Genomic DNA, 27,835 nt, shown 5'->3' with positions numbered 1-27,835 from the left:
TATCTTATCTCATCTGTCTTATCTATCTAATCTTATCTATCTTAGATAAGATATATAAGATAGATATATAAGATAGATAAGATAAGATATATATATCTTATCTATCTATCTATCTATCTATCTATCTATCTATCTATCTATCTATCTATCTATCTATCTATCTATCTATCTATCTATCTATCTATCTATCTATCTATCTATCTATCTATCTCAGACATGGAGGAGCCGGAGCTGGTGAATGGGGATGGGATGGACCAGCACACGGACGGGGAGGAACAAGCCGTCACCAGGACAAAAACCAAGAGGAAGAAGTGAGTTCTGGACTGCTGCAGGCCAGACCCTCCATAGCTCGGTACCACATCTGTTTGGGCGGTTGGCAAAGCCACGTGGTCATTGTGACCATAGGAAAACAGCACAACCAGATGTGCGACCAGGCTATGGAGGGTCTGACCCAGGCTAAAGCAACTGCTACAGAACATATGAAAAAGGGAACATTGTGATGAATCTAACATCCAGCATCGAACTATGGGGACGTTCCAGGTCGCCTATATTGAACATCTTCATAATCTCCATCTTGACACGTTACTGTCTGCACACCCCCCCCCCCTCCCCAACACACAACAGGAAGTCCAAGATTGACATGCATTACGCCAATGACCTGGGTGTGGAGGAAGGTGACATCGTCAGTGGTTTGCACCACGCTATCCCCCAGCATTCCCTGTTTTCTACTCCTCTGGGCCACAGCCAGCCTGTCGGCAAAGTGTTTGTGGAGAGAAACAGTGAGTGTCCTGTCTCTCTTATATTAACATAAAATCGGAACGTGCAACCAAATCTTGAGGTGTCGGCAGAGACTTATATATCTAAACAACGGTACAACGGTGCTGCAAACTCTCACAGAGTATTTCACTTCTTCACGTAAATCACTAGTCTAGGACTAATATACTATTTCAACTAGCTGTCTGTCTGCCTGCAACTAGTCTAGGACTAATAAACTATTACAATTAGCTGCCTGTCTGCCTGCAACTAGCTGCCTGTCTGCCTGCCACTAGCTGCCTGTCTGCCTGCAACTAGCTGTCTGTCTGCCTGCCACTAGCTGCCTGTCTGCCTGCAACTAGTCTAGGACTAATAAACTATTACAATTAGCTGCCTGTCTGCCTGCAACTAGCTGCCTGTCTGCCTGCCACTAGCTGCCTGTCTGCCTGCAACTAGCTGTCTGTCTGCCTGCCACTAGCTGCCTGTCTGCCTGCAACTAGCCGCCTGTCTGCCTGCAACTAGCTGCCTGTCTGCCTGCAACTAGCCGTCTGTCTGCCTGCAACTAGCTGCCTGTCTGCCTGCAACTAGCTGCATGTCTGCCTGCAACTAGCTGTCTGTCTGCCTGCAACTAGCTGCCTGTCTGCCTGCAACTAGCTGCCTGTCTGCCTGCCGCTAGCTGTCTGTCTGCCTGCAGCTAGCTGTCTGTCTGCCTGCCGCTAGCTGCCTGTCTGCCTGCCACTAGCTGCCTGTCTGCCTGCAACTAGCTGTCTGTCTGCCTGCAACTAGCCGCCTGTCTGCCTGCAACTAGCCGCCTGTCTGCCTGCAACTAGCCGTCTGTCTGCCTGCAACTAGCCGTCTGTCTGCCTGCAACTAGCCGTCTGTCTGCCTGCAACTAGCCGTCTGTCTGCCTGCAACTAGCCGTCTGTCTGCCTGCAACTAGCCGCCTGTCTGCCTGCCACTAGCCGTCTGTCTGCCTGCAACTAGCTGCCTGTCTGCCTGCCACTAGCCGTCTGTCTGCCTGCAACTAGCCGTCTGTCTGCCTGCCACTAGCCGTCTGTCTGCCTGCCACTAGCCGCCTGTCTGCCTGCCACTAGCCGTCTGTCTGCCTGCAACTAGCCGTCTGTCTGCCTGCAACTAGCCGTCTGTCTGCCTGCAACTAGCCGTCTGTCTGCCTGCCACTAGCCGTCTGTCTGCCTGCCACGAGCTGCCTGTCTGCCTGCAACTAGCTGTCTTTCTGCCTGCAACTAGCTGCCTTTCTGCCTGCAACTAACCGTCTGTCTGCCTGCAACGAGCTGCCTGTCTGCCTGCAACTAGCTGTCTGTCTGCCTGCAACTAGCTGCCTGTCTGCCTGCAACTAGCTGCCTGTCGGCCTGCAACTAGCTGCCTGTCTGCCTGCCACTAGCTGCCTGTCTGCCTGCCACTAGCTGCCTGTCTGCCTGCCACTAGCTGCCTGTCTGCCTGTCACTAGCTGCCTGTCTGCCTGCCACTAGCTGCCTGTCTGCCTGCCACTAGCTGCCTGTCTGCCTGCAACTAGCTGCCTGTCTGCCTGCAACGAGCTGCCTGTCTGCCTGCAACTAGCTGCCTGTCTGCCTGCAACTAGCTGCCTGTCTGCCTGCAACTAGCTGCCTGTCTGCCTGCAACTAGCTGCCTGTCTGCCTGCCACTAGCTGCCTGTCTGCCTGCAACTAGCTGCCTGCAACTAGCTGCCTGTCTGCCTGCAACTAGCTGTCTGTCTGCCTGCAACTAGCTGCCTGTCTGCCTGCAACTAGCTGTCTGTCTGCCTGCAACTAGCCGCCTGTCTGCCTGCAACTAGCTGCCTGTCTGCCTGCAACTAGCCGTCTGTCTGCCTGCAACTAGCTGCCTGTCTGCCTGCAACTAGCTGTCTGTCTGCCTGCAACTAGCTGTCTGTCTGCCTGCAACTAGCTGCCTGTCTGCCTGCAACTAGCTGCCTGTCTGCCTGCCGCTAGCTGTCTGTCTGCCTGCAGCTAGCTGTCTGTCTGCCTGCCGCTAGCTGCCTGTCTGCCTGCAACTAGCTGCCTGTCTGCCTGCAACTAGCTGTCTGTCTGCCTGCAACTAGCCGCCTGTCTGCCTGCAACTAGCGTCTGTCTGCCTGCAACTAGCCGTCTGTCTGCCTGCAGCTAGCCGCCTGTCTGCCTGCCGCTAGCCGTCTGTCTGCCTGCAACTAGCCGCCTGTCTGCCTGCAACTAGCCGTCTGTCTGCCTGCAACTAGCCGCCTGTCTGCCTGCCACTAGCTGTCTGTCTGCCTGCCACTAGCCGTCTGTCTGCCTGCCACTAGCCGTCTGTCTGCCTGCCACTAGCCGCCTGTCTGCCTGCAACTAGCCGTCTGTCTGCCTGCAACTAGCCGTCTGTCTGCCTGCAACTAGCCGTCTGTCTGCCTGCAACTAGCCGTCTGTCTGCCTGCAACTAGCCGTCTGTCTGCCTGCCACTAGCTGCCTGTCTGCCTGCCACTAGCCGTCTGTCTGCCTGCAACTAGCCGTCTGTCTGCCTGCAACTAGCCGTCTGTCTGCCTGCCACTAGCCGTCTGTCTGCCTGCAACTAGCTGTCTGTCTGCCTGCCACTAGCCGCCTGTCTGCCTGCACTAGCCGCCTGTCTGCCTGCAACTAGCTGCCTGTCTGTCTGCCTGCAACTAGCTGTCTGTCTGCCTGCAACGAGCTGCCTGTCTGCCTGCAACTAGCTGTCTTTCTGCCTGCAACTAGCTGCCTTTCTGCCTGCAACTAACCGTCTGTCTGCCTGCAACGAGCTGCCTGTCTGCCTGCAACTAGCTGTCTGTCTGCCTGCAACTAGCTGCCTGTCTGCCTGCAACTAGCTACCTGTCTGCCTGCAACTAGCTGCCTGTCGGCCTGCAACTAGCTGCCTGTCTGCCTGCCACTAGCTGCCTGTCTGCCTGCCACTAGCTGCCTGTCTGCCTGTCACTAGCTGCCTGTCTGCCTGCCACTAGCTGCCTGTCTGCCTGCCACTAGCTGCCTGTCTGCCTGCAACGAGCTGCCTGTCTGCCTGCAACTAGCTGCCTGTCTGCCTGCAACTAGCTGCCTGTCTGCCTGCAACTAGCTGCCTGTCTGCCTGCAACTAGCTGCCTGTCTGCCTGCCACTAGCTGCCTGTCTGCCTGCAACTAGCTGCCTGCAACTAGCTGCCTGTCTGCCTGCAACTAGCTGTCTGTCTGCCTGCAACTAGCTGCCTGTCTGCCTGCAACTAGCTGTCTGTCTGCCTGCAACTAGCTGCCTGTCTGCCTGCAACTAGCTGCCTGTATGCCTGCAACTAGCTGCCTGTCTGCCTGCAACTAGCTTCCTGTCTGCCTGCAACTAGCTGCCTGTCTGCCTGCAACTAGCTGCCTGTCTGCCTGCAACTAGCTGCCTGTCTGCCTGCAACGAGCTGTCTGTCTGCCTGCAACTAGCTGCCTGTCTGCCTGCAACTAGCTGCCTGTCTGCCTGCAACTAGCTGCCTGCAACTAGCTGCCTGTCTGCCTGCAACTAGCTGTCTGTCTGCCTGCAACTAGCTGCCTGTCTGCCTGCAACTTGTTGCCTGTCTGCCTGCAACTAGCTGCCTGTCTGCCTGCCACGAGCTGCCTGTCTGCCTGCCACGAGCTGCCTGTCTGCCTGCAACTAGCTGTCTGTCTGCCTGCAACTAGCTGCCTGTCTGCCTGCAACTAGCTGCCTGCAACTAGCTGCCTGTCTGCCTGCAACTAGCTGCCTGTCTGCCTGCAACTAGCTGCCTGTCTGCCTGCAACTAGCTGCCTGTCTGCCTGCAACTAGCTGCCTGTCTGCCTGCAACTAGCTGCCTGTCTGCCTGCAACTAGCTGCCTGTCTGCCTGCAACTAGCTGCCTGTCAGGCAGACCACTAGTCTAGGACTAATAAACTATTTCAACGGAGAGCATGCTTCGTAGTCCTGGACTAGACTACATCTGTGTCCGGGGAAACTGGTCAGGAATTTAACCAGTTGTTGTCTCGATGTTCTTTCAGAGCGTTTCCAGGCGACTGACCCGCCCAAACACAACCCACATCTACCTGACCACATGGAGGATTACATGGAGGTCAGACCCCTCTGGACGACCAGGGACGTAGCCATGAGAGTACACAGTGGCTTCAGGTGAGTTACACAGTGGCTTCAGGTGAGTTACACAGTGGCTTCAGGTGAGTGACACAGTGGCTTCAGGTGATGTGACACAGTGGCTTCAGGTGAGTTACACAGTGGCTTCAGGTGAGTTACACAGTGGCTTCAGGTGAGTTACACAGTGGCTTCAGGTGAGTTACACAGTGGCTTCAGGTGAGCTACATGCCTTGCAGAGGGCTTGGATGTGACTCAGTGGCTTCAGGTGAGCTACATGCCTTGCAGAGGGCTTGGATGTGACTCAGTGGCTTCAGGTGAGCTACATGCCTTGCAGAGGGCTTGGATGTGACTCAGTGGCTTCAGGTGAGCTACATGCCTTGCAGAGGGCTTGGATGTGACACAGTGGCTTCAGGTGAGTTACACAGTGGCTTCAGGTGATGTGACACAGTGGCTTCAGGTGATGTGACACAGTGGCTTCAGGTGAGTTACACAGTGGCTTCAGGTGAGTTACACAGTGGCTTCAGGTGAGTTACACAGTGGCTTCAGGTGATGTGACACAGTGGCTTCAGGTGAGTGACACAGTGGCTTCAGGTGATGTGACACAGTGGCTTCAGGTGGTGTGACACAGTGGCTTCAGGTGATGTGACACAGTGGCTTCAGGTGATGTGACACAGTGGCTTCAGGTGCGCTACATGTCTTGCAGAGGGCTTGGATGTGACACAGTGGCTTCAGGTGAGCTTCATGCCTTGCAGAGGGCTTGGATGTGACACAGTGGCTTCAGGTGAGTTACACAGTGGCTTCAGGTGATGTGACACAGTGGCTTCAGGTGATGTGACACAGTGGCTTCAGGTGAGTTACACAGTGGCTTCAGGTGAGTTACACAGTGGCTTCAGGTGAGTTACACAGTGGCTTCAGGTGATGTGACACAGTGGCTTCAGGTGAGTTACACAGTGGCTTCAGGTGAGTTACACAGTGGCTTCAGGTGAGTTACACAGTGGCTTCAGGTGAGCTACATGCCTTACAGAGGGCTTGGATGTGACACAGTGGCTTCAGGTGAGCTACATACCTTGCAGAGGGCTTGGATGTGACTCAGTGGCTTCAGGTGAGCTACATGCCTTGCAGAGGGCTTGGATGTGACACAGTGGCTTCAGGTGAGCTTCATGCCTTGCAGAGGGCTTGGATGTGACACAGTGGCTTCAGGTGAGCTTCATGCCTTGCAGAGGGCTTGGATGTGACACAGTGGCTTCAGGTGATGTGACACAGTGGCTTCAGGTGAGTTACACAGTGGCTTCAGGTGAGTTACACAGTGGCTTCAGGTGATGTGACACAGTGGCTTCAGGTGAGTGACACAGTGGCTTCAGGTGAGTTACACAGTGGCTTCAGGTGAGTTACACAGTGGCTTCAGGTGATGTGACACAGTGGCTTCAGGTGATGTGACACAGTGGCTTCAGGTGATGTGACACAGTGGCTTCAGGTGAGTGACACAGTGGCTTCAGGTGAGTTACACAGTGGCTTCAGGTGAGTTACACAGTGGCTTCAGGTGATGTGACACAGTGGCTTCAGGTGATGTGACACAGTGGCTTCAGGTGATGTGACACAGTGGCTTCAGGTGGTGTGACACAGTGGCTTCAGGTGATGTGACACAGTGGCTTCAGGTGATGTGACACAGTGGCTTCAGGTGATGTGACACAGTGGCTTCAGGTGCGCTACATGTCTTGCAGAGGGCTTGGATGTGACACAGTGGCTTCAGGTGAGCTTCATGCCTTGCAGAGGGCTTGGATGTGACACAGTGGCTTCAGGTGATGTGACACAGTGGCTTCAGGTGAGCTACATGCCTTGCAGAGGGCTTGGATGTGACACAGTGGCTTCAGGTGAGCTACATGCTTTGCAGAGGGCTTGGATGTGACACAGTGGCTTCAGGTGAGATACATGCCTTGAAGAGGGCTTGGATGTGACACAGTGGCTTCAGGTGAGCTACATGCCTTGCAGAGGGCTTGGATGTGACACAGTGGCTTCAGGTGAGCTACATGCCTTGCAGAGGGCTTGGATGTGACACAGTGGCTTCAGGTGAGCTACATGCCTTGAAGAGGGCTTGGATGTGACACAGTGGCTTCAGGTGAGCTACATGCCTTGCAGAGGGCTTGGATGTGACACAGTGGCTTCAGGTGAGCTACATGCCTTGCAGAGGGCTTTATCTAATTCTCTCTCTCTGTGTGTGTCTCTCTCTCTCCAGAGTGATTGGTCTGTTTTCCCATGGCTTCCTGGCTGGCTATGCAGTGTGGAACACTGTGGTGGTGTATGTTTTGGCTGGGGAGCAGTTCACCACCCTACCTAACCTGCTACAGCAGTACCACTCCTTGGCCTACCCTGCCCAGTCTCTCCTCTACCTACTGTTGGCTATCAGCACAGTGTCTGCCTTCGACAGGTAAGGTCCTACCCTGCCCAGTCTCTATTCTCAGCACAGTGTCTGCCTTCGACAGGTAAGGTCCTACCCTGCCCAGTCTCTCCTCTACCTACTGTTGGCTATCAGCACAGTGTCTGCCTTCGACAGGTAAGGTCCTACCCTGCTCAGTCTCTCATCTACCTACTGTTGGCTATCAGCACAGTGTCTGCCTTCGACAGGTAAGGTCCTACCCTGCCCAGTCTCTATTCTCAGCACAGTGTCTGCCTTCGACAGGTAAAGTCCTACCCTGCCCAGTCTCTATTCTCAGCACAGTGTCTGCCTTCGACAGGTAAAGTCCTACCCTGCCCAGTCTCTATTCTCAGCACAGTGTCTGCCTTCGACAGGTAAAGTCCTACCCTGCCCAGTCTCTATTCTCAGCACAGTGTCTGCCTTCGACAGGTAAAGTCCTACCCTGCCCAGTCTCTATTCTCAGCACAGTGTCTGCCTTCGACAGGTAAGGTCCTACCCTGCCCAGTCTCTCATCTACCTACTGTTGGCTATCAGCACAGTGTCTGCCTTCGACAGGTAAGGTCCTACCCTGCCCAGTCTCTATTCTCAGCACAGTGTCTCCTACCTACCCTGCCCAGTCTCTCATCTACCTACTGTTGGCTATCAGCACAGTGTCTGCCTTCGACGGGTAAGGTCCTACCCTACTCAGTCTCTATTCTCAGCACAGTGTCTGCCTTCGACAGGTAAGGTCCTACCCTGCCCAGTCTCTCATCTACCTACTGTTGGCTATCAGCACAGTGTCTGCCTTCGACAGGTAAGGTCCTACCCTGCCCAGTCTCTCATCTACCTACTGCTGGCTATCAGCACAGTGTCTGCCTTCGACAGGTAAGGTCCTACCCTGCCCAGTCTCTCATCTACCTACTGTTGGCTATCAGCACAGTGTTTGCCTTCGACAGGTAAGGTCCTACCCTACTCAGTCTCTCATCTACCTACTGCTGGCTATCAGCACAGTGTCTGCCTTCGACAGGTAAGGTCCTACCCTGCCCAGTCTCTCATCTACCTACTGTTGGCTATCAGCACAGTGTCTGCCTTCGACAGGTAAGGTCCTACCCTGCCCAGTCTCTCATCTACCTACTGCTGGCTATCAGCACAGTGTCTGCCTTCGACAGGTAAGGTCCTACCCTGCCCAGTCTCTCATCTACCTACTGTTGGCTATCAGCACAGTGTTTGCCTTCGACAGGTAAGGTCCTACCCTGCCCAGTCTCTCATCTACCTACTGCTGGCTATCAGCACAGTGTCTGCCTTCGACAGGTAAGGTCCTACCCTGCGCAGTCTCTCATCTACCTACTGCTGGCTATCAGCACAGTGTCTGCCTTCGACAGCGGGGGATTGAATCACAGTAGTACCAGTTTTCAATACTGTTCCTGTAGTCTAGTTTCTATACTGTTTCTGTAGTCTAATTTTTATACTGTTCCTGTAGTCTAGTTTCTATACTGTTTCTGTAGTCTAATTTTTATACTGTTCCTGTAGTCTAGTTTCTGTAGTCTAATTTTTATACTGTTCCTGTAGTTTCTATACTGTTCCTGTAGTCTAGTTTCTATATTTTTATACTGTTCTGTAGTCTATTTTTTCTGTAGTCTAAGTTTTATACTGTTCCTGTAGTCTAGTTTCTGTAGTTTCTAAGTTTTTATACTGTTCCTGTAGTCTAGTTTCTGTAGTCTTCCTGTAGTTTTTATACTGTTCCTGTAGTCTAGTTTCTATACTGTTTCTGTAGTCTAGTTTCTATACTGTTCCTGTAGTCTAGTTTCTATACTGTTCCTGTAGTTTCTATACTGTTCCTGTAGTCTAGTTTCTATACTGTTCCTGTAGTCTAGTTTCTATACTGTTTCTGTAGTCTAGTCTAGTTTCTATACTATTCCTGTAGTCTAGTTTTTTATACTGTTCCTGTAGTCTAGTTTCTATACTGTTTCTGTAGTCTAATTTTTATACTGTTCCTGTAGTCTAGTTTCTATACTGTTCCTGTAGTCTAGTTTCTATACTGAAGGCCTCCATGGCTCTAATGGGGATTCCTCACTCTGTAGTATGGCTGCTCCTCTGTCTGATCTCCATGCTCTGTGTTGCAGGGTGAACCTGGCGAAGGCCTCCATGGCTCTAAGAGGATTCCTCACTCTGGACCCAGCTGCTCTGGCCTCCTTCTGTAGGTTCCTCTTCTTACTAGTTCATTACAACATCTGTTAGTTAACCGCGTAGTAGACAAAGACAAAACATATTCTGTGAGATATGATGTTTTCTCCTTCCTTCTCTGGTGTTTCCAGTGTACTTTACAGCGCTCATCCTGTCCCTCAGTCAGCAGATGACCAGCGATCGTATTAACCTCTACCCCACTGCCAACGAGACCTTGTGGTGAGCACTGCACAGCTCTGTGGTGGAGGTCTACAATGGCAACCTATCCCTATATAGTGACCAGGGCTCATAGCACCCTATTCCCTATATAGTGACCAGGACCCATAGCAACCTGTCCCTTACATAGTGGCCATAGCAACCTGTCCCTTACATAGTGACCCATAGCAACTTGTCCCTTACATAGTGACCAGGACCCATAGCAACCTGTCCCTTACATAGTGACCAGGCCCATAGCAACATGTCCCTTACATAGTGACCAGGGCCCATAGCAACCTGTCCCTTACATAGTGACCAGGACCCATAGCAACCTGTCCTTTACATAGTGACCAGGACCCATAGCAACCTGTCTTTACATAGTGGACCCATAGCAACCTGTTCTTTACATAGTGACCAGTGACCATAGCAACCTGTCCTTTACATAGTGACCATAGCAACCTGTTCTTTACATAGTGACCAGGACCCATAGCAACCTGTCCTTTACATAGTGACCAGGACCCATAGCAACCTGTTCTTACATAGTGGCCATAGCAACCTGTCCCTTACATAGTGACCAGGACCCATAGCAACCTGTCCCTTACATAGTGACCATAGCAACCTGTCCCTACATGGTGACCAGGACCCATAGCAACCTGTCCTTTACATAGTGACCAGGACCCATAGCAACCTGTTCTTTACATAGTGGACCCATAGCAACCTGTCCCTTACATAGTGACCCATAGCAACCTGTCCTTTACATGGTGACCAGTGACCATAGCAACCTGTCCCTTACATAGTGACCAGGACCCATAGCAACCTGTCCCTTACATGGTGACCAGGACCCATAGCAACCTGTCCCTTACATAGTAGCCATAGCAACCTATCCCTTACATAGTGACCAGGACCCATAGCAACCTATTCCTTACATACATCTCCTTCCAGACCCATATCAAACATCTCCAATCCAAAGTTAAATCTAGAATTGGCTTCCTATTTCGCAACAAAGCATCCTTCACTCATGGTGCCAAACATACCCTTGTAAAACTGACCTTCCTACCAATCCTCGACTTCGGCGATGCCATTTACAAAATAGCCTCCAATACCCTACTCAACAAATTGGATGCAGTCCAGTGCAATCCGTTTTGTCACCAAAGCCCCATATACTACCCACCATTGCGAACTGTACGCTCTCGTTGTCTGGCCCTCGCTTCATACTCGTCGCCAAACCCACTGGCTCCATGTCATCTACAAGACCCTGTTAGGTAAAGTCCCCCTTATCTCAGCTCGCTGGTCACCATAGCAGCACCCACCTGTAGCACGCGCTCCAGCAGGTATATCTCTCTAGTCACCCACAAAACCAATTCTTTCTTTGTCCGCCTCTCCTTCCAGTTCTCTGCTGCCAATGACTGGAACAAACTACAAAAATCTCTGAAACTGGAAACACTTATCTCCCTCACTAGCTTTAAGCACCAACTGTCAGAGCAGCTCACAGATTACTGCACCTGTACATAGCCCACCTATATTTTAGCCCAAACAACTACCTCTTTCCCTACTGTATTTAATTAATTTATTTATTTTGCTCCTTTGCACCCCATTATTTTTATTTCTACTTTGCACATTCTTCCATTGCAAATCTACCATTCCAGTGTTTTACTTGCTATATTGCATTTACTTTGCCACCATGGCCTTTTTTTGCCTTTACCTCCCTTATCTCACCTCATTTGCTCACGTATATAGACTTGTTTCTACTGTATTATTGACTGTATGTTTGTTTTACTCCATGTGTAACTCTGTGTCGTTGTATGTGTCGAACTGCTTTGCTTTATCTTGGCCAGGTCGCAATTGTAAATGAGAACTTGTTTTCAACCTGCCTACCTGGTTAAATAAAGGTTAAATAAAAAAATAAATAAACATAGTGACACAGGTCCCATTGCAACCTATCCCATAACCATAGCAACAGTGCACAATTCCAAAGGGAATAGGGTCCTAATTGGGATGAAGGTATTATCATCTACCCGACTGTTACCCCAGACACATAACTGTAGTCTGCTATTGGGTTACTAATACTGAAGACTGTTACCCCAGACACATGACTGTAGTCTGCTATTGGGTTACTAATACTGAAGACTGTTACCCCAGACACATAACTGTAGTCTGCTATTGGGTTACTAATACTGAAGACTGTTACCCCAGACACATAACTGTAGTCTGCTATTGGGTTACTAATACTGAAGACTGTTACCCCAGACACATAACTGTAGTCTGCTATTGGGTTACTAATACTGAAGACTGTTACCCCAGACACATAACTGTAGTCTGCTATTGGGTTACTAATACTGAAGACTGTTACCCCAGACACATGGCTGTAGTCTGCTATTGGGTTACTAATACTGAAGACTGTTACCCCAGACACATAACTGTAGTCTGCTATTGGGTTACTAATACTGAAGACTGTTACCCCAGACACATAACTGTAGTCTGCTATTGGGTTACTAATACTGAAGACTGTTACCCCAGACACATAACTGTAGTCTGCTATTGGGTTACTAATACTGAAGACTGTTACCCCAGACACATGGCTGTAGTCTGCTATTGGGTTACTAATACTGAAGACTGTTACCCCAGACACATAACTGTAGTCTGCTATTGGGTTACTAATACTGAAGACTGTTACCCCAGACACATGGCTGTAGTCTGCTATTGGGTTACTAATACTGAAGACTGTTACCCCAGACACATAACTGTAGTCTGCTATTGGGTTACTAATACTGAAGACTGTTACCCCAGACACATAACTGTAGTCTGCTATTGGGTTACTAATACTGAAGACTGTTACCCCAGACACATAACTGTAGTCTGCTATTGGGTTACTAATACTGAAGACTGTTACCCCAGACACATGTAGTCTGTAGTCTGCTATTGAAGACTGTTACCAGACACATACTGAAGACTGTTACCCCAGACACATAACTGTAGTCTGCTATTGGGTTACTAATACTGAAGACTGTTACCCCAGACACATAACTGTAGTCTGCTATTGGGTCACTAATACTGAAGACTGTTACCCCAGACACATAACTGTAGTCTGCTATTGGGTTACTAATACTGAAGACTGTTACCCCAGACACATAACTGTAGTCTGCTATTGGGTTACTAATACTGAAGACTGTTACCCCAGACACATAACTGTAGTCTGCTATTGGGTTACTAATACTGAAGACTGTTACCCCAGACACATAACTGTAGTCTGCTATTGGGTTACTAATACTGAAGACTGTTACCCCAGACACATAACTGTAGTCTGCTATTGGGTTACTAATACTGAAGACTGTTACCCCAGACACATAACTGTAGTCTGCTATTGGGTTACTAATACTGAAGACTGTTACCCCAGACACATGGCTGTAGTCTGCTATTGGGTTACTAATACTGAAGACTGTTACCCCAGACACATAACTGTAGTCTGCTATTGGGTTACTAATACTGAAGACTGTTACCCCAGACACATAACTGTAGTCTGCTATTGGGTTACTAATACTGAAGACTGTTACCCCAGACACATGGCTGTAGTCTGCTATTGGGTTACTAATACTGAAGACTGTTACCCCAGACACATGGCTGTAGTCTGCTATTGGGTTACTAATACTGAAGACTGTTACCCCAGACACATAACTGTAGTCTGCTATTGGGTTACTAATACTGAAGACTGTTACCCCAGACACATGGCTGTAGTCTGCTATTGGGTTACTAATACTGAAGACTGTTACCCCAGACACATGGCTGTAGTCTGCTATTGGGTTACTAATACTGAAGACTGTTACCCCAGACACATGGCTGTAGTCTGCTATTGGGTTACTAATACTGAAGACTGTTACCCCAGACACATAACTGTAGTCTGCTATTGGGTTACTAATACTGAAGACTGTTACCCCAGACACATAACTGTAGTCTGCTATTGGGTTACTAATACTGAAGACTGTTACCCCAGACACATAACTGTAGTCTGCTATTGGGTTACTAATACTGAAGACTGTTACCCCAGACACATGGCTGTAGTCTGCTATTGGGTTACTAATACTGAAGACTGTTACCCCAGACACATAACTGTAGTCTGCTATTGGGTTACTAATACTGAAGACTGTTACCCCAGACACATAACTGTAGTCTGCTATTGGGTTACTAATACTGAAGACTGTTACCCCAGACACATAACTGTAGTCTGCTATTGGGTTACTAATACTGAAGACTGTTACCCCAGACACATAACTGTAGTCTGCTATTGGGTTACTAATACTGAAGACTGTTACCCCAGACACATAACTGTAGTCTGCTATTGGGTTACTAATACTGAAGACTGTTACCCCAGACACATAACTGTAGTCTGCTATTGGGTTACTAATACTGAAGACTGTTACCCCAGACACATAACTGTAGTCTGCTATTGGGTTACTAATACTGAAGACTGTTACCCCAGACACATAACTGTAGTCTGCTATTGGGTTACTAATACTGAAGACTGTTACCCCAGACACATGACTGTAGTCTGCTATTGGGTTACTAATACTGAAGACTGTTACCCCAGACACATAACTGTAGTCTGCTATTGGGTTACTAATACTGAAGACTGTTACCCCAGACACATAACTGTAGTCTGCTATTGGGTTACTAATACTGAAGACTGTTACCCCAGACACATAACTGTAGTCTGCTATTGGGTTACTAATACTGAAGACTGTTACCCCAGACACATAACTGTAGTCTGCTATTGGGTTACTAATACTGAAGACTGTTACCCCAGACACATAACTGTAGTCTGCTATTGGGTTACTAATACTGAAGACTGTTACCCCAGACACATAACTGTAGTCTGCTATTGGGTTACTAATACTGAAGACTGTTACCCCAGACACATAACTGTAGTCTGCTATTGGGTTACTAATACTGAAGACTGTTACCCCAGACACATAACTGTAGTCTGCTATTGGGTTACTAATACTGAAGACTGTTACCCCAGACACATAACTGTAGTCTGCTATTGGGTTACTAATACTGAAGACTGTTACCCCAGACACATAACTGTAGTCTGCTATTGGGTTACTAATACTGAAGACTGTTACCCCAGACACATAACTGTAGTCTGCTATTGGGTTACTAATACTGAAGACTGTTACCCCAGACACATAACTGTAGTCTGCTATTGGGTTACTAATACTGAAGACTGTTACCCCAGACACATAACTGTAGTCTGCTATTGGGTCACTAATACTGAAGACTGTTACCCCAGACACATGGCTGTAGTCTGCTATTGGGTTACTAATACTGAAGACTGTTACCACAGACACATGGCTGTAGTCTGCTATTGGGTTACTAATACTGAAGACTGTTACCCCAGACACATAACTGTAGTCTGCTATTGGGTTACTAATACTGAAGACTGTTACCCCAGACACATGGCTGTAGTCTGCTATTGGGTTACTAATACTGAAGACTGTTACCCCAGACACATAACTGTAGTCTGCTATTGGGTTACTAATACTGAAGACTGTTACCCCAGACACATGGCTGTAGTCTGCTATTGGGTTACTAATACTGAAGACTGTTACCCCAGACACATAACTGTAGTCTGCTATTGGGTTACTAATACTGAAGACTGTTACCCCAGACACATAACTGTAGTCTGCTATTGGGTTACTAATACTGAAGACTGTTACCCCAGACACATGGCTGTAGTCTGCTATTGGGTTACTAATACTGAAGACTGTTACCCCAGACACATAACTGTAGTCTGCTATTGGGTTACTAATACTGAAGACTGTTACCCCAGACACATGGCTGTAGTCTGCTATTGGGTTACTAATACTGAAGACTGTTACCCCAGACACATAACTGTAGTCTGCTATTGGGTTACTAATACTGAAGACTGTTACCCCAGACACATAACTGTAGTCTGCTATTGGGTTACTAATACTGAAGACTGTTACCCCAGACACATAACTGTAGTCTGCTATTGGGTTACTAATACTGAAGACTGTTACCCCAGACACATAACTGTAGTCTGCTATTGGGTTACTAATACTGAAGACTGTTACCCCAGACACATAACTGTAGTCTGCTATTGGGTTACTAATACTGAAGACTGTTACCCCAGACACATGGCTGTAGTCTGCTATTGGGTTACTAATACTGAAGACTGTTACCCCAGACACATAACTGTAGTCTGCTATTGGGTTACTAATACTGAATTCATTTCAGACAACAGGCTGTAGTCTGCTATTGGGAAACTAATATGAAGATTGTACCCCAAAGCAATGAAAGTAGATAGTCTGCTATTGGGTTACTAATACTGAAGCCTCCTGGTTACCCCAAACATAACTGTAGTCTGCTATTGGGTTACTAATACTGAAGACTGTTACCCCAGACACATAACTGTAGTCTGCTATTGGGTTACTAATACTGAAGACTGTTACCCCAGACACATGGCTGTAGTCTGCTATTGGGTTACTAATACTGAAGACTGTTACCCCAGACACATGGCTGTAGTCTGCTATTGGGTTACTAATACTGAAGACTGTTACCCCAGACACATGGCTGTAGTCTGCTATTGGGTTACTAATACTGAAGACTGTTACCCCAGACACATAACTGTAGTCTGCTATTGGGTTACTAATACTGAAGACTGTTACCCCAGACACATAACTGTAGTCTGCTATTGGGTTACTAATACTGAAGACTGTTACCCCAGACACATAACTGTAGTCTGCTATTGGGTTACTAATACTGAAGACTGTTACCCCAGACACATAACTGTAGTCTGCTATTGGGTTACTAATACTGAAGACTGTTACCCCAGACACATTGCTGTAGTCTGCTATTGGGTTACTAATACTGAAGACTGTTACCCCAGACACATAACTGTAGTCTGCTTTTGGGTTACTAATACTGAAGACTGTTACCCCAGACACATAACTGTAGTCTGCTATTGGGTTACTAATATCCCTGAAGACATGTTGATCAACTACTATGAAGACTGTTACCCCAGACACATAACTGTAGTCTGTATTGCGTTACTAATACTGAAGACTGTTACCCCAGACACATAACTGTAGTCTGCTATTGGGTTACTAATACTGAAGACTGTTACCCCAGACACATAACTGTAGTCTGCTATTGGGTTACTAATACTGAAGACTGTTACCCCAGACACATAACTGTAGTCTGCTATTGGGTTACTAATACTGAAGACTGTTACCCCAGACACATAACTGTAGTCTGCTATTGGGTTACTAATACTGAAGATGGGTTGTTACCCCAGACACATGGCTGTAGTCTGCTATTGGGTCACTAATATGAAGACTGTTACCCCAGACACATGGCTGTAGTCTGCTATTGGGTTACTAATACTGAAGACTGTTACCCCAGACACATAACTGTAGTCTGCTATTGGGTTGTTAATACTGAAGACTGTTACCCCAGACACATAACTGTAGTCTGCTATTGGGTTACTAATACTGAAGACTGTTACCCCAGACACATAATGTAGTCTGACTATAATGGGTCTGACTATTGGGTTATAATACTGAAGACTGTTACCCCAGACACATGGCTGTAGTCTGCTATTGGGTTACTAATATGAAGACTGGGACACATGGCTGTAGTCTGACTGGGGTTACTAATACTGAAGACTGTTACCCCAGACACATGGCTGTAGTCTGCTATTGGGTTGTTAATATGAAGACTGTTACCCCAGACACATAGCTGTAGTCTGATTGGGTCACTAATACTGAAGACTGTTACTGTAGTCTGCTATTGGGTTACTAATACTGAAGACTGTTACCCCAGACACATGGCTGTAGTCTGCTATTGGGTTACTAATACTGAAGACTGTTACTGTAGTCTGCTATTGGGTTACTAATACTGAAGACTGTTACCCCAGACACATGGCTGTAGTCTGCTATTGGGTTACTAATACTGAAGACTGTTACTGTAGTCTGCTATTGGGTTGTTAATATGAAGACTGTTACCCCAGACACATAACTGTAGTCTGCTATTGGGTTACTAATACTGAAGACTGTTACCCCAGACACATAACTGTAGTCTGCTATTGGGTTACTAATACTGAAGTTTCAGACTTCCCTTTGGAAATAAAAAGAAAACAGCAACAACAAGTGTATATAATATAACTGAAGAGCACAAGGTACAACAGAGACATTATTTAAAGCAGAACAGCTGAGATACAGGAGATTGTTAATACAACAGGACGTGTGGGGCACTCATCATGGGTCACCTGGGGTTCTTCCATCTGTCGCTGGGACAATGGGGTGTTAATTACCTGCAGGAAACTGTCTAATAGTCTGAGATTTGTGTTGTCTCTGTCCCCCAGCGGGATCCCTGGGTTGTTAATTCAATGGGAATTCATTTCATTTGAAGAGGCTTTATTGGTATGGAAACATATGTTAATATTGTCAAAGCAAGTGAAGTAGATAATACTTCTTGTCAATCTCCTCTTCCTATAACCCCCTCCTCTCTCCCTCCCTCCTCCAGGCCTCCTGGTTCAGAGCACCAAATCCTCCAGCCCTGGATTGTGGTCAACCTGGTGATAGCCCTGGGATAATGGGTCTGGCCTGTGGCCTTGATCAATGACCAGACATGGACTACATATGAATGGTGATAAGCTTTGTGAATCAATCAAGTTATCATGTGAATTATGGGTTGAATCATAATAACTGGGATAATGGGTTACAAATATCTAACGGTCTGGTTAATAACTGGGATAATGGGTTTAAACTATTCACTGGGATAATGGGTTGTTAATATCACTGGGACAGAGTTTTTAATATGACTGGGATAATGGGTTGTTAATATCATGGGATAACCCAGATCTGTTAATATGACTGGGTTATGTTCTATTTGTTAACAGCAGTTGGAAAGAAGGTTTTTTATTTTTTTTAATTGTGTGTTTTTTTGTTGGATTATGTGTACCATAAAATGACAGGGATTTCCATTCCACAATGTCATTTAAACATTAAATAAAGGGGATCAAAATAACTGTTTCTGTTTACTGCTGTTATATGACTGGGATAATGCAGTGTTAATATGACATGATGATAATGGGTTCAGTATCAAATAGTGTAGTGGAGGTTCACGCTGTGGGATAAGGTTGATGGAACATGACTGAGATCATGGGTTGTTAAATGAATGTTGATAATGGGTTATTTAATATCACTGGGAGCAGCGTGTTGTTGGAAGACTGGGATAATGGGTTGTTAATATGCAGTTAGCAGGAAGACACGGTTCTAAAATGCACAACTGCTGTGATAATGGGTTGTTAATATGAATGGGATAATGGCTGTGATAATGGGTTGCAATGAACTGGGATCATGGGTTGTTAATATGACTGGGATAATGACTGGGATAATGGGTTGTTAATATGACTGGGATAATGGGTTGTTAATATGACTGGGATAATGGGTTGTTAATATGACTGGGATAATGGCTGTGATAATGCATTGTTAATATGACTGGGATAATGGGGTGTTAATATGACTGGGATAATGGCTGTGATAATGCATTGTTAATATGACTGGGATAATGGGGTGTTAATATGACTGGGATAGTGGGTTGTTAATAATGACTGAGATAATGGGTTGTTAATATGAATGGGATAATGGGTTGTTAATATCACTGGGATAGTGGGTTGTTAATATGACTGGGATAATGGGTTGTTAATATGACTGGGATAATGGGTTGTTAATATGACTAAGATAATGGGTTGTTAATATGACTGGGATAATGGGTTGTTAATATGACTGGGATAATGTTGTTAATATCACTGGGATAATGGGTTGTCAATGTGACTGGGATAATGACTGAGATAATGGGTTGTTAATATGACTGGGATAATGGGTTGTTAATATCACTGGGATAATGGGTTGTTAATATGACTGGGATAATGGGTTGTTAATGCAACTGGTATAATGGGTTGGATAATGTGACTGTGATAATGGGTTGGATAATGTGACTGGGATAATTTTTTTGGTTAATGTGACTGGGATAATGGGTATGTTTGGCAGCATTGATGTGAAGGATGCTTTGTTGCGATATAGGAAGCCGATTCTAGATTGGAGATGCTTAATGTGAGTCTTGAAGGAGAGTTTACAGTCTAACCAGACACCTAGGTATTTGTAGTTGTCCACATATTCTAAGTCAGAACTGTCCAGAGTAGTGATGCTGCCCGCACCTACCCGCCGGTCCAGCACTCGGTTGAAGAGCATGCATTTAGTTTAACTAGCATTTAAAACAAGTTGGAGGCCACGGAAGGAGAGTTGTATGGCATTGAAGCTCGTCTGGAGGTTAGTTAACACAGTGTCCAAAGGGGGGCCAGAAGTATACAGAATGGTGTCGTCTGTGTGAGGTGGATCAGAGACTCACCAGCAGCAAGAGCGACGTCACTGATGTATACAGAGAAAAGAGTTGGCCCGAGAATTGAACCCTGTGGCACCCCCATAGAAACTGTCAGAGGTCCGGACAACAGGCCGTCCAATTTGACACACTGAACTCTATCTGAGAAGGAGATCCTGATGTAGTTTAAACCAGGGATTCTGAACTGGGGGCGAATTTTAAGTGATCGTGGGATTTATGCAAGAATATGAAAAATGTCATTTAAAAATATTTTGAAAGGTAACCGCGCACTGAAACTTTTATTTTGAAAGGATACCGCATTTTTGCATATCATGCACGCACAATAAAATGTCACTCTGCGACATTGTTTTGTTTTAAAATATGACACGTCCAATCAGATAGCTGTCAGAAGGAGATCTGTATTATCTTAGATAGCTAACTATGCAGATGTGTTCTGCAGGCATTGCACATGTGGATAGTTAGCAGTCATTTAACTCATGTAGGCTAGCTGTCAGAGTAAAATCATGGACAGGTTTTTAAAACGTGCAGCTCCCCCTTCATCTACTGCTGCTTCCAATGTTAACAAGGCGGACAATCTGGTCCCTGTCAAGAAGAGAAAATACGTCCAAAATTTATATGGTTTCACCTATATTGAAGACAGGCAGGGTGAGTGTGGACGTCCTATGAGCATGAACCCCCCCCAAAACTAAAAAGACATTTGGCCACCAAGCATCCAAGACACAATGATACGCCAGCTGGTGTCCTCACAAGATTCATTGAAGAACGTATGAATCATAGCTTGTGGCCCAGCGCATTGCTAAGTGCAAAGAAAAGCCCACATCAGCACAGAGGATCTCATACTTCCTGCTGCGATTGATACTGTATGTGCACTGAAATCTTGGGAGAGTCTGTCGCCAACAAACTTAAAACCATCATACACCTATCCAATGACACCATGAGGAACATGCCAAACATCAGAGGACACCATGACGAACACACCAGACATCAGAGGACACCATGAGGACAATCCAGGACATGTCTGATGTCACCATGAGGAGGAGAATCCAGGACATGTCTGATGTCACCATGAGGAGAAGAATCCAGGACATGTCTGAGGACAACATGAGGAGGAGAATCCAGGACATGTCTGAGGACACCATGAGGAGGAGAATCCAGGACATGTCTGAGGACACCATGAGGAGGAGAATCCAGGACATGTCTGAGGACACCATGAGGAGGAGAATCCAGGACATGTCTGAGGACACCAGGAGGAGGAGAATCCAGGACATGTCTGAGGACACCATGAGGAGGAGAATCCAGGACATGTCTGAGGACACCATGAGGAGGAGAATCCAGGACATGTCTGAGGACACCATGAGGAGGAGAATCCAGGACATGTCAGAGGACACCATGAGGAGGAGAATCCAGGACATGTCTGAGGACACCATGAGGAGGAGAATCCAGGACATGTCTGAGGACACCATGAGGAGGAGAATCCAGGACATGTCTGAGGACACCAGGAGGAGGAGAATCCAGGACATGTCTGAGGACACCATGAGGAGGAGAATCCAGGACATGTCTGAGGACACCATGAGGAGAATCCAGGACATGTCTGAGAACACCATGAGGAGGAGAATCCAGGACATGTCTGAGGACACCATGAGGAGGAGAATCCAGGACATGTCTGAGGGACAGGACATGTCTGAGGGAGGAGAATCCAGGACATGTCTGAGGACACCATGAGGAGAATCCAGGACATGTCTGAGGACACCATGAGGAGAATCCAGGACATGTCTGAGGTCACCATGAGGAGAATCCAGCGCACATGTCTGAGGACACACATGAGGAGAATCCAGGACATGCCATTCTAATGGGTCTATGGACACTGGGATAATTATTAACATGAGGAGGAGAATCCAGTGGACATGTCTGTGGATCACCATGGGCTCCGTGGGAATCAGGACATGATCTGTACCTGGACTCCTGGGACTGGAGAATCTTTAACACAGTGGACTGTCTGGGCTCCCTGGGACTGGAGATTCACAGTGGACACTCTGGGCTCTGTGGGACTGGAGAATCCAGGACATGTCTGAGGACACCATGAGGAGGAGAATCCAGGACATGGATCTGAGGACACCATGGGACTGGAGAAACACAGGATCATGTCTGGGAGGACACCATGGGCTCCGTGGGACTGGTCAGGACATGTCTGACCTGGACACCATGGGAGGAGAATCAGGACAGTGGATCTGTACCTGGGCTCCATGGGACTGGTCAGAGGCTCTTTAACACAGTGGATCTGTCTGAGGACACCATGGATCTGTACCTGGGCTCCCTGGGACTGGTCAGAGGCTCTTTCACAGTGGATCATGTACCTGAGGACTCCATGGGACTGGTCAGAGAACACAGTGGATCTGTCTGAGGACACCATGAGGACTGGAGAATTAACAGTGGATCATGTACCTGGGCACCATGGGACTGGAGAGGCTCCAGTGGATCTGTCTGAGGACTGGTCAGGAGGAGAATCCAGTGGACTGTCTGAGGACACCATGGGACTGGTCAGAGGCTCCAGGACAGTGGATCTGTACCTGGGCACCATGAGGACTGGAGAGGCTCTTCCAGGACATGGATCTGAGGACACCATGGGACTGGAGAATCTTTAACACAGTGGATCTGTACCTGGGCTCCATGGGACTGGTCAGAATCTTTAACACAGTGGATCTGAGGACACCATGGGACTGGTCAGAGGCTCTTTAACACAGTGGACATGTACCTGGGCTCCTGGGACTGGAGAATCCAGGACATGTCTGAGGAGGCTCTTTAACACACTGGGACTGGTCAGAGGCTCTTTAACACAGTGAGAATCTGGACCTGGGCTCTGTGGGACTGGTCAGAGGCTCAGTGGATCTGTATTCCTTTAACAGACATGATCTGAGGACACCTGAGGACTGGAGAATCACAGTGGACATGTCTGGGACACCCTGAGGAGGAGAACACAGTGGACATGTCTGAGGACACCATGGGAGGAGAATCCAGGACATGGATCTGACCTGGGCACCATGGGACTGGAGAATCTTTAACACAGGACATGTCTGAGGACACCATGGGAGAATCAGGACATGTCTGAGGACACCATGGATCTGTACCTGGGCTCCCAGGACATGTCAGAGGACACCACAGTGGATCTGTACCTGGGCTCCTGGGACTGGTCAGGCTCTTTAACACAGTGGATCTGTACCTGGGCTCTGTGGGACTGGAGAAGGCTCTTCCAGGACATGATCTCTGGGACTGGAGGAGAATCCAGGACATGTCTGGGACTCCGTGGGGAGGAGTGGATCTGTACCAGGACATGTCTGAGGACACCATGGGAGGAGAATCCAGGACATGTCTGAGGACACCATGGGACTGGAGGAGAATCCAGTGGACTGTACCTGAGGCTCATTGGGAGGAGAGGCTCTTTAACACAGTGGATCATGTCTGGGCTCCATGGGAGGAGAATCACAGTGGACATGTCTGAGGACACCATGACTGGAGGAGAATCCAGGACATGTCTGAGGACACCATGGGAGGAGAATCCAGGACATGTCTGAGGACACCATGAGGAGGAGAATCCAGGACATGTCTTTGAGGACACCATGGATCTGACCTGGAGAATCCAGGACATGTCAGAGGACACCATGGATCTGGAGGAGAATCCAGGACATGTCTGACCTGGACACCATGGGACTGGAGAAACACAGTGGACATGTCTGAGGACACCAGAGGAGTGGAGAATCCAGGACATGTCAGAGGCTCTTTAACACAGTGGACACCTGGGACTGGTCAGAGCTCTTTAACACAGTGGATCTGTACCTGGGCTCCAGGTCAGAGGCTCTTTAACACAGTGGATCTGTACCTGGGCTCCTGGGACTGGAGAGGCTCTTTAACACAGTGGATGTACCTGGGCTCCGTGGGAGAATAACCAGTGGATCATGGGTCTGGGACTGGTCAGAGGCTCTTTAACACAGTGGATCTGTACCTGGGCTCCCTGGGACATGTCAGAGGCTCTTTAACACAGTGGATCTGAGGAGTGGGACTGGTCAGAGGCTCTTTAACACAGTGGATCTGTACCTGGGCTCCCTGGGACTGGTCAGAGGCTCTTTAACACAGTGGATCTGTACCTGGGCTCCGTGGGACTGGTCAGAGGCTCTTTAACACAGTGGATCTGTACCTGGGCTCCGTGGGACTGGTCACTCAGAGGCTCTTTAACACAGTGGATCTGTACCTGGGCTCGCTGGGACTGGTCAGAGGCTCTTTAACACAGTGGATCTGTACCTGGGCTCCGTGGGACTGGTCAGAGGCTCTTTAACACAGTGGATCTGTACCTGGGCTCCCTGGGACTGGTCAGAGGCTCTTTAACACAGTGGATCTGTACCTGGGCTCCTGGGACTGGTCAGAGGCTCTTTAACACAGTGGATCTGTACCTGGGCTCCCTGGGACTGGTCAGAGGCTCTTTAACACAGTGGATCTGTACCTGGGCTCCTGGGACTGGTCAGAGGCTCTTTAACACAGTGGATCTGTACCTGGGCTCCGTGGGACTGGTCAGAGGCTCTTTAACACAGTGGATCTGTACCTGGGCTCCCTGGGACTGGTCAGAGGCTCTTTAACACAGTGGATCTGTACCTGGGCTCCGTGGGACTGGTCAGAGGCTCTTTAACACAGTGGATCTGTACCTGGGCTCCCTGGGACTGGTCAGAGGCTCTTTAACACAGTGGATCTGTACCTGGGCTCCTGGGACTGGTCAGAGGCTCTTTAACACAGTGGATCTGTACCTGGGCTCCCTGGGACTGGTCAGAGGCTCTTTAACACAGTGGATCTGTACCTGGGCTCCGTGGGACTGGTCAGAGGCTCTTTAACACAGTGGATCTGTACCTGGGCTCCCTGGGACTGGTCAGAGGCTCTTTAACACAGTGGATCTGTACCTGGGCTCCCTGGGACTGGTCAGAGGCTCTTTAACACAGTGGATCTGTACCTGGGCTCCGTGGGACTGGTCAGAGGCTCTTTAACACAGTGGATCTGTACCTGGGCTCCCTGGGACTGGTCAGAGGCTCTTTAACACAGTGGATCTGTACCTGGGTTCCGTGGGACTGGTCAGAGGCTCTTTAACACAGTGGATCTGTACCTGGGCTCCCTGGGACTGGTCAGAGGCTCTTTAACACAGTGGATCTGTACCTGGGCTCCGTGGGACTGGTCAGAGGCTGTCTTTAACACAGTGGATCTGTACCTGGGCTCCCTGGGACTGGTCAGGGGCTCTTTAACACAGTGGATATGTACCTGGGCTCCGTGGGACTGGTCAGAGGCTCTTTAACACAGTGGATCTGTACCTGGGTTCCCTGGGACTGGTCAGAGGCTCTTTAACACAGTGGATCTGTACCTGGGCTCCCTGGGACTGGTCAGAGGCTCTTTAACACAGTGGATCTGTACCTGGGCTCCTGGGACTGGTCAGAGGCTCTTTAACACAGTGGATCTGTACCTGGGCTCCGTGGGACTGGTCAGAGGCTCTTTAACACAGTGGATCTGTACCTGGGCTCCCTGGGACTGGTCAGAGGCTCTTTAACACAGTGGATCTGTACCTGGGCTCCCTGGGACTGGTCAGAGGCTCTTTAACACAGTGGATCTGTACCTGGGCTCCTGGGACTGGTCAGAGGCTCTTTAACACAGTGGATCTGTACCTGGGCTCTGTGGGACTGGTCAGAGGCTCTTTAACACAGTGGATCTGTACCTGGGCTCCTGGGACTGGTCAGAGGCTCTTTAACACAGTGGATCTGTACCTGGGCTCCGTGGGACTGGTCAGAGGCTCTTTAACACAGTGGATCTGTACCTGGGCTCCCTGGGACTGGTCAGAGGCTCTTTAACACAGTGGATCTGTACCTGGGCTCCCTGGGACTGGTCAGAGGCTCTTTAACACAGTGGATCTGTACCTGGGCTCCGTGGGACTGGTCAGGAATGGGTGCGTTGGTGTGACCACTGATGGGGCAGCTGCCATGACTGGAAAGCACTCCGGGGTAGTAAAGCAGATCCTGGAGAGAGAACCGAGTGTGACGTGGAACAACTGCTTCCTACACAGGGAGGCAGCGAAGGACAAGGTGCCTGAGCTCCACGCCACTCTCCAGGATGTGATCCAGTCTGTCGACTATATCAAAAAGGTGTTTCCAGGCCTTCTAAAGGGATAATGGGGAAGGGAGGGGAGCGAGGTGGGGAGAGAGGGAGGGGGAGCGAGGAGGGGAGAGAGGGAGGGGGGAGCGAGAAGGGGAGAGAGGGAGGGGGAGCAAGAAGGGGAGAGACCTGGGGAGCAAGACTCTAAGAGAGGGAGGGGGAGCCAGAAGGGGAGAGAGGGAGGGGGAGCGAGAAGCTCTAAGGGAGGGAGAGAGAGACTCTAAGCGAGAGAGAGGTGCTCCAGCAGGTGTATAATCAGGCCTTCTAACCGCTAGGCTACCTGCCGCCCAACGCTCTAACCGCTAGACTACCTGCCGCCCAATGCTCTAACCGCTAGACTACCTGCCGCCCAACGCTCTAACCGCTAGGCTACCTGCCGCCCAACGCTCTAACCGCTAGACTACCTGCCACCCAACACTCTAACCGCTAGACTACCTGCCGCCCAACGCTCTAACCGCTAGGCTACCTGCCACCCAACGCTCTAACCGCTAGGCTACCTGCCGCCCAACACTCTAACCGCTAGACTACCTGCCGCCCAACGCTCTAACCGCTAGGCTACCTGCCGCCCAACGCTCTAACCGCTAGACTACCTGCCGCCCAACGCTCTAACCCTAGACTACCTGCTGCCCAACGCTCTAACCGCTAGACTACCTGCCGCCCAACGCTCTAACCGCTAGGCTACCTGCCGCCCAACGCTCTAACCGCTAGACTACCTGCCGCCCAACGCTCTAACCGCTAGGCTACCTGCCGCCCAACGCTCTAACCGCTAGGCTACCTGCCACCCAACGCTCTAACCGCTAGGCTACCTGCCGCCCAACGCTCTCACCGCTAGGCTACCTGCCGCCCAACGCTCTAACCGCTAGGCTACCTGCCACCCCAACATACACACAAATACACAAATAGAATAACACACTTATATAGAAGAGAACCTGATTATTTCACTATTGCACTTCAAACAAGAAACACACAAACTAAATTCCATTCCTACAGTAAAAAGTTAGAGGTGCGCTCCCCCTACCTCGGGTTTCCAGTTGGGAGACCTGAGGTCAACCTTCCCCCGCTCCAGTCCGCGTTTCGTACTCCTGAGTGGGAGACCTTCCCAGGCGGTGACCTGCCAAGCTCATCAACTCGTATCTGGGCGCCCACTCTGTCTTGTTTTGCATACTTTGTACAAAATAATACAATGCAGTACTACAGGATATTTCTTACCGTAACTCTTTATTAGCTAGCTATAACTGGCATGTTCATGTATCGCCAACCAGGATCAAACTGACCATGACCTAACCGTTTGGGTGGTCTTAACCAATCATAACACAGTATGATATGGCGGTAAAATGCATCCAATTACACTTCACTATGTTTACATATGAATATTACCCACTTCGACAAGGTTTATTGACCCACTGTCCCACACGGTGACATCCTATCATTGGCGTAATGTGAAAATGAGCGATAGAAAACCGATCTCGCAAATGTCACCATTAGGAATGTTATTTTTAGTTTGTTTTTGTGCGGACACCTTTGTGCCGCCCTGGGCATCTGCCTCCATCTAAACCCGCCACTGAGGAACGGCTCGCGCAGGTGCCGCCCTGAGCGTCTGCCTCTACCCAAACCCGCCACTGAGGAACGGCTCGCGCAGGTGCCGCCCTGAG

The 27,835-nt window shown here is 48.8% G+C and overlaps 1 protein-coding gene across 1 annotated transcript in view; it reads left to right on the top strand.

Annotated features, from left to right (window-relative positions):
• Window positions 1–27,835, top strand: part of LOC135528937 (transmembrane protein 237A-like) — a 139,553-nt gene that overhangs the window by 12,910 nt on the left and 98,808 nt on the right. Inside the window, exons 2-7 of the mRNA XM_064957930.1 lie at window positions 223–311; window positions 625–779; window positions 4,732–4,858; window positions 7,053–7,244; window positions 9,335–9,408; window positions 9,527–9,614. Coding sequence (XP_064814002.1) covers window positions 223–311; window positions 625–779; window positions 4,732–4,858; window positions 7,053–7,244; window positions 9,335–9,408; window positions 9,527–9,614 — 725 coding nt within the window. The remainder of the gene's footprint in view (window positions 1–222; window positions 312–624; window positions 780–4,731; window positions 4,859–7,052; window positions 7,245–9,334; window positions 9,409–9,526; window positions 9,615–27,835) is intronic.

Source organism: Oncorhynchus masou, unplaced genomic scaffold, assembly GCF_036934945.1.
Source record: "Oncorhynchus masou masou isolate Uvic2021 unplaced genomic scaffold, UVic_Omas_1.1 unplaced_scaffold_1060, whole genome shotgun sequence".
NCBI lineage: Eukaryota > Metazoa > Chordata > Actinopteri > Salmoniformes > Salmonidae > Oncorhynchus > Oncorhynchus masou.
The sequence above is the reverse complement of the archived record's forward strand: the minus strand, read 5'-3'. Positions and strand labels throughout refer to the sequence as shown.